The following is a 12,799-nucleotide window of genomic DNA, read 5'->3' as shown; positions in this document are numbered from 1 at the left end:
TCTTAGGAAACCAAATTTAAAATTAATTTACCCTCAGAATTACAGCCTTGCTGTTTAAAAATGTTTATCAAAATACTCCATCATAACAGTGGCACTTTCCATGAGTGCTGAGAATACTGGCATATTCATTCCCATCATAACTGTATTTTAGATATCCTTTTTGCAGATAGACAAAAAAGTGGAGGGTTTTTGTTTGTTTTTTCTTTGAGGGTGGGTTTGATGGAAATAATTCTTCATGAGGTTTCAGTTCATGAATTTTTGAATGAGGTTTTGCCTCTCACTCACTGACCTAGAATAGCTGGTTGAGAGCTCAGGTTTAGACATTTGCATCCCTTTTTCATGATGAGTCTTTAACATTATACTTAATTCATTGCTTCATATTTAATATTCCATGCAAAACTAGTGCTAATGCAGCATTAATACTGTAGAAGCAAATGCTCAAAAATAGGTCATTCAGACAAGTTGAACGCTCATCCTTTCCTTTTCTGCCTTCTGCCTTCTGCTTACACAGAAAATGATCTCACTAGTATAAAATATCGATAGTCAAACAATGTATAGTATCATGAAATTATCATATATAATGGACCAAACCGAGTTCTCTTTACTCTCATTAAGGTCATTCTACTGCAGACTTTCCATGAAGACAAGAAAATGTATTTTTTTAATCCTCATTACAATCAGAATTGTTGAACAACTCTTCCCAAGAGAGAATCACTATTGAAACTATTAAATGCTGTATGAACTTTTGCCAGTAGAGGTTAGCTTGGTCTGATTCCAGTCCGAAAAGTGAATCTGCTCTATTAACCTGCATTTTGTCCTTTCCGTAGGTCACAGAGGATACAACCTTCTGTTTCTAATTTGTGAACCTAAGTGTCTGAAACCCTTTTAAACGGGAAGTTCCATCCAGTCATAATAAAGACAAAAGCTGAAGGAAGAAAACTCAGTGACCAGTAAAGATATTTGAGAATTGGAATAAAACATCGTATTTTATATGAAGTAGTGCATATGCTCTTAAAGGAGTTGGAACAAACGTATCTAGGGCAGATTTATCTATTTCATGTATTTACATTGAAATCCATTCTTTTGGAGGCTAGTGTGTTTGCAAACTGTTACCATATTAATCACTGAAGGGGGAAAGATGATACTGTCCTCATGGTCAGAGAGTCCAGAGCAGTTGTGCCAGAAAATGCGGAGGGGGGATGAAACGAACTGAAATGAAATGGAAGAAGCGTGTGGCAGTGAGGTGACGTGATGCCACGTTTACATGAGAAGGCTGTATCACTCTATAGTTGCTTTTAAAACTCGAGCATTGGTATCCTGCGGCATCCTTTCCCTCTGTAGGCAGAAAGAAGGGGAGAGACGGGGTTGTGCTCCGAGCTCTTCTGAAGTCTTGAGAGGAAACTGCCCACTTGGCTGGGCCTGCATGGCTTAAGTTTTTCATAGGGTTAAAAAAAGAAGCCTGCAGTTTCTTGAGGAAAAGTAGAATTTATTATGTTTTATCCATCAGGCCACACTTCCGCTCTTAACATGTAAATGACAGTGAATTAGAAAAATAAAGGTGAAAACACCTTTAAATTTCCTTCTGAAAAACAGAGTATGGAATTATTTTCATAAAGTTTGCATTGATTCTTATAGATGAGAAAAAGCACTTGCAAAGCAAGCGTATGCCAGACATACCAATGAGAAGATACGGGGCTTTAGGTTTTTCCAGGTTCATTCTATACCTTGTTGTTACTTGCAGCAATCCAGAGCAGATCTGCAGAAGTGAGAGAGGAAGATAAGGGAATCCTATTATAAGTTTAGGCTTTAGGGACCTTTTGAGGCTGGAGGGTTAACTAAAAACTTCAGCAGAAAAACAACACAATCAAATTTGTATTTTTTTTCCTTAAAGAGCAAAGCTTTAAGTAACACATTCCTATGGTAAATATCTTTATTTCTCAGTTGGCTCAGTTTGAATATTTAGTAATTATTCTCTTGGATGCTTGTGACCACTTTTAGATTTTATTCTAGAGCCACTGAAATAAGCACTGCAAGGGGGAAAGGTACTGTTTTTGTCTTGTTATAGTTTTGTTAGGTCACCTGCTCAGCGCGGTTCTTCAGATTTGGAATACCTTTCAAAAATATTTCAATGAATTTCAGAAAATACACAACAGAGCTAGAAGATCCTGCAATTATGGCTGGTAGTGATGTTGTAAATTTAGTTTCTGACAAAGCCTAACATAATCTGTTTTAATCTTTTTTTTTTTTTTTTCCTCAGTCATATGGTTAGAAACATATGTGCTTGTTTCTCAAGGACCTTGTTCTTCCTTTTTTAATAAAGTTACAAGGAAGAGGCAATAGGCAAAGAATAGTTTATTTGCACAATAAAACAATGTTCTTTAGAAGTAGCAATCATGAGAAAAATCTGACTTTTTATCCTCTAAAGATGTAAGTGTGTGCTTCAATAGGTCTTTGCACATGCATAAAGCAGACGGATTACAGGCTGTAAGAGTAAATTTAAAACAGCAAGAGAATCAAGAAAACCCCAGCACCTGGAATACAGCATGCCCCTTTTCAGCAGCAGACAGATGAAATTGGACTGTGGAGTGAGTGTTGGAAGAAATTTTGTTTCCATGGGTCACTAGAAGCAGTGTTTCATAATGTTAGTAAGTGTGTGAGATAAGCTCAAAAAAATGAGCAATCAAATCACGAGAAAAGTTTGCTGCGGGAAGGAAGGTAAGGAAGAGTCAATAGTATAAATAAAAAGGGATAGATGTGCAATGGTGCACATGATGAATTAGGTAGGACTTACCTGTTGGGACCCAACCTTTCATGAGGCTTAATGTCCCATGTAAGTGTCTTGTCTCTAGGTTTTGGGAAGTTCATTCATTCCATAATTTTCATTAAATAAAACAGTCTGAACCTAAATGCTTTCCTGTTTTATTCTTTCAGGTCCATGTTCTGTGATTATATTTTTGTTGGTGAAGGTTATGTCTTTTGTACAGTTCGAATTCTTGGTGGAATTTGTGTTCTGCAGTCTCACCTCGTGAGCTGGATTATGCAGGAATATCCACATCAGTCCATATTCTGTTTTTTTAGCTGAGATATTTTCTTGGCTGCTCATTAAGTGAGGAATCCTCTGCCTAGAATATTTATTTCATTAGACTGTAATTAAGGTGATTTATTTCACAAGGAATATATGTGAATAATGAGAGAGACTTTATATTACCTTGGAAAGTTTGTTCCAGTATGTAAATACATGTATGCGCAGATTGATACAGATCGATGTACGTCTTCACCTGTGGAGCAGGATTTTCAGTTCTCGCTTACACATTGAATGTCAACACTGCTCTGCTCTGCTCGGCTCGGCTCTGCTCTGCAGTACGCAGCTGCAGCGCTCCGGCTTATTATGGGGGATTTGTTTGCTTGTAAAGGCCTCTTCCGCACTCCTCGGCTGGGCGGGTCTCTGCTGTGCCATACACGCTGAGAGCAATGTGCAGGGAGGGGGGCAGTTAAACCAAGGTAACGAATGGGAAGACCTTCAGAGTTTGCAGGGATGCAGATTAAATTCCTATCAATAGGAAGGGGTTTTTAAGAAGCCAGCATGGAAGATTAGAGAATGGAAAAATGCTTAACTGGTGGTACTTTAAGATGCTGGAGACAAAAACGGTGGAGTCCAATACATAAACAAAGATTTAAAGGATAGAAAAGATGAACAAAGGTGTCTAAAAAATGGGGTGACATTAATCAATAAGCAGTTCTCAAATATGCACTGTATAAAGTAAACAAAAGGAAAAGAAAGCATTGATCAGCATGCGTTGAAAGCTAGTGACAGGGATTAAGTTGGCTATACAAAAGACTTAAATCTTCACATAGTTGTTTGAGCAAGATAATATTGTCCAGTCTCTGAAATGCTTTTATCTTGGTAAAATATATTCTAAAGCATCTTTAACAAGGCAGTGATTGCTATTCAGGACAGACAAAATACCACAGCTGCACAAACCGCACTGTTTTTCAAGAAATAACAAAAGAAAAAAGTTTTTAATGAAGATTTAAGTTAAAGAAAAACAGATTTAAACCTTTTTTGCACACATGACTTAGATCAGATTCTTTTAATCCAATCAGATATATATTTTCTAATTTTATGAAATATCTGAGTAAAATTACAGTTCATATGTGTGTAAGTTTTATTTGCGCCCTTAGGCAGTAGAAACGGAGATTGGCATTCAGACAAAATGCATTAACAGTTGTTGATACAGCAGTGTGATCCGTCTTAACGTAAGGATCTAGATTTTGTTGGATTAGATCTTTGTGTACAGTTTTGGAAATGGAAGATTCATACCTCTGGGTTTACACAAACTAGTTAAAAAACATTTTGTACAGCAGCAATGAGAATTTACCATGCAGGTCTGGATTTTCTACAAGCCAATGAAAAATGGGCCTAAAAGTCTAATGGAATCAGGTTTACTGCAATATTATCTATTATTCTATTGAACTGCACATTTTCAGATATATTTTAGATATGTAAAAAGTGTAAGTTACTCTATTTTTTTAAAAAGACATTTAAAAAAGAGTACTTTTAAAATCTCAAAATTAAATGAGGAAAAAGGTCAACAGGAGCTGAGGACATTTTGTGTTCAGAAATGGGTTCTGAATCACTGTATTGCTCATCGAATGAGCAAGTAAAGAAGTAATTAAGAAATGAAGATTTGGGATTTGTAACTATTTGAAATAAGTTACGACTAAAAGAAGAGGCACTGTGACTTCTACTAGAGACAAATGACTATGTTTAAGGTTCCAAATTTCTGTATGTTTACTCTTGAAAAATTAATAATTAGTACTGATTAGGATACTGTGTGTAGTTTTCAGTCATTATAATAACACCAGAGAGTGGTCCCCTGATGTTCTAGTTAGGCGTTGACTTTTCAGTACGTGCCTAGATTCACCTTGGTGCTGTCTTGCAGACTTTTCTTCTTGTGAATCTTAGACTCTGCTTGGAGTCACTATCACCTACTTGACCCATGGGTCTGGTATTCATATTGATGATGGTCTGCACTGAAGTTCGCACACTTAGGAAAGAGACAGCTTTGTCAGTTTAACATGCTTGTGCCATGCTTTGATAATCATACATGTTTATGTTTTCTACCTAAAATAAATGAATGGAAAGATTATTTTTTCTGTTGCATGTCTGGAGATACTGACCCCAAGAAAAACAATCAATTTGGCATTTTAGCACTTTGGAGTAGAAAAGCAGTTGAAATAATCAAAATAAACGCTAACATTTAAGGAACTGTTGATAAATTTAGTGTGTGAAACTCCAGTTGCCTATCAGCTTCTGTTTCCTGTCATGAATGTTTTTTCTTGTTTTCTTAGCTTTTTTCTTTTTTTAATTTTCATTCTGTTCCTGTTTTCAAATTAATTAGAAGATGATGAGGTTTATCAAGGAAATTACTTTAAAAAAATAGAAACTCCCATGAAAGCAATGTCTGGTGCAATGTAGCATAGCAGTCCTTGGATTCCGTCCAATTCGATTGAATTAATTTTTTCGCTGTGCTGTGTTGTACATAAGCTTCGAGTACAGGGAATGACATGGGAGCACGAGATTGTAATCACTGCTCAATCAAACCAAAACTTATATTTTTCTGGTAGCTAAAAAAGAGTTCTGTTGAGTCATGTGGGACCTTGTGAGAGCTCTGATGGATCTTGCCTGAATCCAGAAAAGCCCCATGGTTATGGAGCTCTTTATCCTATTGACAGTAGCAGCATGGTTTTCTAAAGAGCTGAAAAATAGCATGTAGAAAAAGGTAATAATAAATTTTCCAGATATTTGTGATTATGTATCTTTCAGTGTCTTTGAGAACCATTTTCTAAAACTTTCCAAAGAGACAATATGAGCCTTACCTAGACTGGAGGTTCAGAGGAGCATCCATTCTGTTGAGGAACATGCCAGTCCACACCTCCAAAATCTCTCATGTTTGTCCATTAGTGAAACCATGACATGCTGAAATCCACTTTTCACAAGTATTGTTTTCTGATGCTTTCATAATTCTCAATTTTGCTGTTCACAGAGAGCGAAGAAGTGTACCAGCGCCAGGTGCTGTCTATTTCCTGTATCGTCTTTGGCATAGTCGTAGTGGGCATGCTTTGTGCAGCGTTCTACTTCAAAGCAAAGTAAGAGCCTTTGTCTAGTGTATTTGTTATTTAGTTTCTGTCCTTTTTATGGCTTTCCGATTCTTCAGTTTCTCCCCTCCTTTTGAAGCTGTCCTTACCTCTGAACAGGCTGGAACAGTTCCCCATGGCTAGATTATCTAAGTCAAAAAAACAAACGAGTAATACATATTCTTGTTTCTCTTTTCTGATATCAGGAAAGAAGAGGTTGTGTGTCCTTTCCAATCCTTTTTCTTGACAATAGTAATTTTGTGCCTCTTAGTAACAGTGTGATAATCACTTTTTTTCTTTCGAAAATAAACGGTTAATCATGCCATCTCCTTTTTGCATTTCGTTTCACATCCCTTAATGTCCCTTTTATTTCTGTACACTGGGTACAGAGGTGAGTTAGAAACACATAAACAGGCAAGTAGTTCACTGCGGATCATTGTAATTTCTAGGTAATTGTTTGTAAACTGCTAATGTAGTTACCTAACCAATATCTGTAATATGCAAGTACATTAAACTATCCAAGTATGGTGGAATCATCTGTACTGAAATATTTTCAAGTGAAATATTCTCTTTCCACTCTGTTTTTCTTTCTCTTCCCAACTGATCATTATCTTTTAATATTTATTGTTATGTGTGTAATCTGAGTTGCAAAAACTTCATAGCAATTACATGACATGCATGTCAATGCCACTGTATTTATAAATATGTCCTGTATGGTTGTCATTCCCCAATCCTGTTCCAACTGGAGCTAGCGAGAGAATTCACATCAATAGAAAAGGCACCTACATTAGGTTAGTCATGGTGGCTGAATATTAAAAATGTGGAGGTTTGCCATATGTAAAAGTTTGGATGCTGATCTGAATCCCTTAGTTACATATGTACGTACATACTTATATGGGCAGGCAATTTGATGAGAAGTGCTTCTTTTCTTTATTGTGACATTTCTATCGTAAAAAGGAGAAAAAAAGTCAGAAACATTGCAAGACCTTTTTTTAAACTTCAGGGGTAGTTTGTGCAAGTTTTCTGTGAAGATTTAAGGTGGTTCATGTTTCCTGTAAACTCTCCTAGCTGTTTGAATGTCTTGGACCTAGAATCTGACAGCAGCGTAAGCTGGGACGATACTGTGGTAGGACAGTTTCTCTCTGCAAACTCGTCAGTTGTAGTAAAAATGGTGAGCAGAGGCAGCCACTTTGCCACTGACCAGGAAATGTCTTTACATGTTTACGTGTTTACATCTGCAGAGAAAAGAGAGAGAATAAGGTGTTCCTCTCCTTCCAGGAAAGAGTTGGGATTTTAGCTGATGAAAAGAGATTCAGAAAAGGCAGAATGGGATTGTCAGCTGGAAGAACAGAGAGTCAACAACTGAGCATACTTTGAATAAAATGACCCTCTCTTCAATAATTTACTTAGCTGTGTCCCTCTTGGCTTCGCACTGCTGTAGGGAAAGGTGGAGAGCCGGGTTGGAACAGCCTTCCAAGTATCACAGCTTTGATGAGGTGGAGGGGAGAGCTGTATGCAAAAATAACGAGTAGAAATAATGCTTCATAGATGCACTCACAGGACAATAGTGCTTCACAGTTTGCTTGGATTGATTGTTTGTTTGTTTGTTTTTGAAACCTGCATTATAAATATCATGATAGTTAAGAGTTAACTATCCCTGTCTAAGAGGGAAGACCTAAAGTGGGCTTAGGCCAGGTTGGGAACTAAGGTTTGAAGAGTATTGAGAAAAACCTCCGGGCCAGTTGAGAGGTCTTATATATTAGATGAAACATAATAATTTTAAGATACCAGTTCCTAACTCCCTGGCTGTTGCTCTAGTACTGACAAACTGTCTGAAAAGTAAATCTTTCATCTGGCCCCACGCTTCCTTCATGGAAAGATACAACCCACCTATTGGCTTTCTAGATACTGAAGTCCCTGAAGATCATGACCACCAGTAGGCAGGTAATGTAGCAGGGTTTGCTGCAATTTGAGGCAGGAGATGGGGGCAGTTGTGAATAGGCTGAAATAGCTGGAGATGACAAAAGATAAATGAAATGGAAAGAACACTGCAACTTTTATGGCCTTTGAAGAGAATTTCCTAAATACTCTTGTTGTTGGTCAGATTTTTTCCATTTTCCCTGTTTGTTATTAGCACCATTCCCTCAAAATCTGAATCCAGGAAGATTCACCATAACCGTATGTCCATCTACATGATGCTTCTCTGCCAGTACCTTCATTCGCAAACATCAGCAAATGACTGGTTATTCCATAGTCCTGTTAGAGCTATAGGTTCAGGTTCAGCGCAGTTATTTGTAACCTCAGGACTCTTCCCTCTGAAAGGGCAATTCCTGGTCATTGAAGACTAAGGGAAACATTTTGCTTGTCTCTCTTGAGCTGCTCACTCATGTAAAGCTTATGGCCTTCATAAGAGTGTCTAAATGAGGCATGCACAAAGTCCATCTAAAACAGCTTCCTAATTGTGACATTGGCCAATGACTTTAAACTGTAAGATGCAACAAATTTAAAGTGATTCAACTCTTAGCATACACTAGCTTTTAGTCAACAGATTTTCAGGAACTTCTTTCTCAGGCAGATTATCTTGATCATGTTTAAGAGTTATCAAAGCAATCCTACTACATGGGGAATAATATATAGGTTTAACTTAATGTATCAAAAAATTAAAATATTACTAACAGAGAAATTCTGACTACTTTACCTTTTGGAAAGAGAAGTTTTCACGAGAAATCTGACCCTGACTTTTTTAGCCTGATGATCGTGTAGTACCTGCTGCTAAAAATATCCATTTCTTTATTCACTGTTACATGAAAAGTCATTCTTAAAAATATATTTTGTCTGAGGAAGTTCAGGACTTCAGTTAAACACTATGCACTTCCAATTACTCTTTTTGGAATAATCAAGAAAATACTTTAAGTGCTGGCAATAGAGAGAGAGTACAGAAAAAAGAATATGGGTTGCTCTTTATGGCTTAGACTTTTATAGATACCAGTGACTTTAATTTATTTCTTGCAGAAATAACAATACTTTATTGCAGAACATCTGTAAAGTAGAATACATAAGGCCCATTTGTTTTGAAAATGAAACTTATAAATATATTAATCACTGAATAAGTTCAAATTAGTACTTTCTAATTTTTTAATTGTGCATCCTATAGTTCAGATAAGTTAATATACGTAAACCTAATATTAATATTAGGTTGCATGAGCATGAAAAGGAAACAATTAGTAGATTGTTTTTCTCAGTAAATTAACTTTTAGAATCTCAGTTGTAATGTTAAAAATTACAGCAGTGAAGCTGAATATTCCAGTTTACTTAGATGTATTTATGGATGTAGAAATCATTCTAGATCCATGTTTCCCAAATAAATTCAAATTATAAGTCCAGAAATGCCTAATTTGTTATTTTCCTGATTAAATTCTAAGAATTCTTATCTACACAAGAGATTCCCCAAGTCTGATGCTATGATGCTCTGATCATGATGTTAGGCTGTCATTGCTTAGACTTCATATGAAACCTCCACTCAAAAATGTCCAGAAAAAAAAAAAAAAAAAAAAAAGACTGGATCTTCTATAAAAATTTTGGAGACCAACATACAAGTGGAATGACTTTGAAATAGGACATATGGATATGTATAGTTATATTGCCAGTGTATGTAATTTAGCTGGTCAGAAAATGTTTATTCATAAAAACTGTGGAGTCATTTCCATAAATTTCCTCTAGGATATTTTTTAAAGCTAAACAGTTCATTCTGACATTTTCCAAATTAATTATTCAGTTTCATTAGTTTCAGAAGTGAATTGAATATATAACAAAAAATGTCAAATCAAAAAGAAATGTTTCAAAATTATTTAACTAATTTATTTCACTGGACACAGTAATCTTTCAGATTTTGTATTTTTTGAGATTATTCTGATATTAACTTGTCATATTGTTTTTGGCTAAGGAAGAATTTTGAAAGTTTAACACATTTGCATGCATGAGAGAGGATTTCCTCACCCACCCATATTCATAAATCTTTCTAATTATGACCCTGTAGTTATATTCAAAACATACCAGTCGTGCTTCTAACATGCTTACAGTGTAAATTAATTCTTTTTCATTTGCCATTCTCTTTCAAAATAGGATCTAAATATAAAGGATACTTACAGAGTCTCCAATATTGCATATAGTTTATGGCCTGTATTCAGGAAGAGTGCGGTACCAAATGCCTACTTTTAGGCGGATGCTGAAGGCCTGCTGTATTTAAGCAAATCTTTATAAAAAGGTTTCATCTGAGTGCAATGCTCAATCAGAACTAAGGGACTTAGAGATAAAATAAATGTACTGGAAATTACTTATATTTATTTTAATACATTAAAAATCTGTGTTAACAAAGTGAAATATTTTAAAAATAATACTTCACACTGCTTCCTTTCATATTGAGGGAACTTCTCCTTCCTCCCAGTTTCTTCCCATGATGACTTAAGCAAGTAATTTTCCTCCAGTCTCTTACACTTCCTGCATTAGTCTCACTAGAGTCACCACACATTTTCAAAATGTTGGTGAAGGTTTTCTTTAAAATTTCAAATTTCAGTATAGAAAGGGGTGATTGTCTTTTGTTTTTCCTTATTTCTTTTCAACACCTCCCTGAAAACACTTACTTCCTTCTGAAATTTGGCTCAGCACCAATTGCTGTCTGAAAGCTACTGTTGGCATCATGAAGAGTCATTGCTGCTAGTGAGTCCTTGACCTTTCCGGGTGGTTTCAAGGGCCTGTGTCAGACATGCATCTGCTAGGGAGAAAAAGGAAGAAAGGAAGGAAGGAATTAAAATAGTATTGTGGATTTACTTCTCGTGATCATTTAAAACTGATAGAGTTTCAGACAGTGTAGCTTATCAAAGGAGACTGATGAAAGGTCTAAAATATATTTTGCTAACAGTTTTTGCCCAATTGAGTTATATCTGTTTGCAAAAGGTAGAAGAAATATTTGAAATAAAGTATGCTGCCTCATGTCCTCAATGATGTACAAAACTTTAAAACTCAGCCTGCCAATATAGTGTGGCAGAAACAGAAAGATGTTAAAAGTGTGGTTCTCTCTTGAATATTGCAAGTGACTCATCTAGAGGCTTTCTCAGCTTTGACATGGCAGATCCTAGTATAACTTGCCAAAACACAGTCTCAGATACAGTGTTGATGCTTAGGCTTTTTCAAGATTCAAGCATATAAGCAGAAAGTGGGTCTATTAAAGCTACTAAGTTATAGGTCAAGTCTAATGAGCTACAAGTGAAATCAAAGATTCTTTGGCAGATTTTGTAACCAACAGGGGCTAATGCCTGCTGTGTCTGCCCAAATCGCTATTTCAAATCAGAGCAAAATACTTTTTTTAATATTCAGGGCCACTTCCAAGCTACTGTTAAACAATGTAATGGATGATCTCTTGATGTACAAAATTCTGTGCTATAACAACCAGCATGCTATTATAGTAATTTGAGAATAGAAGCTATTTTAAACAAAGAGCTCTTTTCTTTCCATTCTTAAGCCGTGCCATAAAATGACCAATGCATTGAAATATTAGACACTGGTGAATTAGATCAGCTGGTTAATCCAATGTGGTGAAGTTTTGAATATAGGAAAGCATGGCTATAAAAATATCACAGCTATAGTAGAAGATCAGACTAGCTCTTTCTTACATGAATTTTATTTCTCTCTCCAGGAAAGAAACAAAGCAAATTCATGAACAGCTGAAAGAAACACAGAATAGGAAAACCTACAGCCTAAATGCTTCCAGCATGATGGCAAAGTCAGAGTGTATGGCACAAAGCCGAGTCCAGCTGCAACATGTAAGTAATCTTGCCACCCACAACACTTAATAGCCTGGCTGAGTTCCTGCTGCTGATGGCAGTGGATCACCATGTTGTTATTACCATCCGAGCAATGGGAACAAAATTACTCACCTCTTTCATAAAATGTTTTCTATCAGGCCTGTTGATGGAAAACACTAAGCAGTTTTTTTTTCTAAAGGTATTTCAAGTGGCCCTGGTACATTTATATAATGTAGTAAACCTTGTCGAGCCCCCTAGCTGTGCATTCAGCACTGGAAATGACTGCTGTAGTTTTCCACAACACCTTAACACGTCTGTGGTTTATAGGTGAAGTGGGGAGCTTCAATCTTGAATGATTTTGAACCTTCCAATACAAAATATTATTGGACCTTCATGAAAACATGTAGAGATTTTTCACTGTTAATTCAGAGTAAATCAAAATTTAGAACTAAATTTACACTGTTATCCAAGGGAAGATAGCGCCGATGGACTCATTTTCCTGTGTCTTGAGTTAAACAAAGGGATTTTTGGTACAAAGGAGGTCAGCTTATTCAAACTGAACTTGAAATTTACTTAATCATGTTCTGAATATAGTTATATGTAAGTTAATGTCATCCCACAATCATGAATTACATAAAGAAAATTTGAAACAAGAAATTTGCAGAAGACTGATGTATTTTGCTTTTGCTGCAAATTGCTTTCCAAGGCATACCGTTCTCTTCCCCCAGTCATATGCTTTGTGCTGCCTGTTTTTGCACAAAGCCTTTGGAACAAATGAAAAGGATCCTGGCAGCAAGGCCAAAATTATAATATAATAGGAAATCATAAAATATTTCTAAAGCCTTTTTAAATGCTTAATT

At 36.1% G+C, this 12,799-nt stretch overlaps 1 protein-coding gene across 3 annotated transcripts in view; it reads left to right on the top strand.

Moving 5' to 3' along the window:
- Positions 1-12,799, top strand: part of NRG3 (neuregulin 3) — a 456,623-nt gene that overhangs the window by 415,525 nt on the left and 28,299 nt on the right. For all 3 annotated transcript variants that reach the window (XM_064513775.1, XM_064513776.1, XM_064513777.1), the window contains 2 exons: positions 6,048-6,150; positions 11,831-11,957. In XM_064513775.1, coding sequence (XP_064369845.1) covers positions 6,048-6,150; positions 11,831-11,957 — 230 coding nt within the window. The remainder of the gene's footprint in view (positions 1-6,047; positions 6,151-11,830; positions 11,958-12,799) is intronic.

Source organism: Dromaius novaehollandiae, chromosome 6, assembly GCF_036370855.1.
Source record: "Dromaius novaehollandiae isolate bDroNov1 chromosome 6, bDroNov1.hap1, whole genome shotgun sequence".
NCBI lineage: Eukaryota > Metazoa > Chordata > Aves > Casuariiformes > Dromaiidae > Dromaius > Dromaius novaehollandiae.
This window is presented reverse-complemented; position numbering and strand designations above follow the sequence as displayed.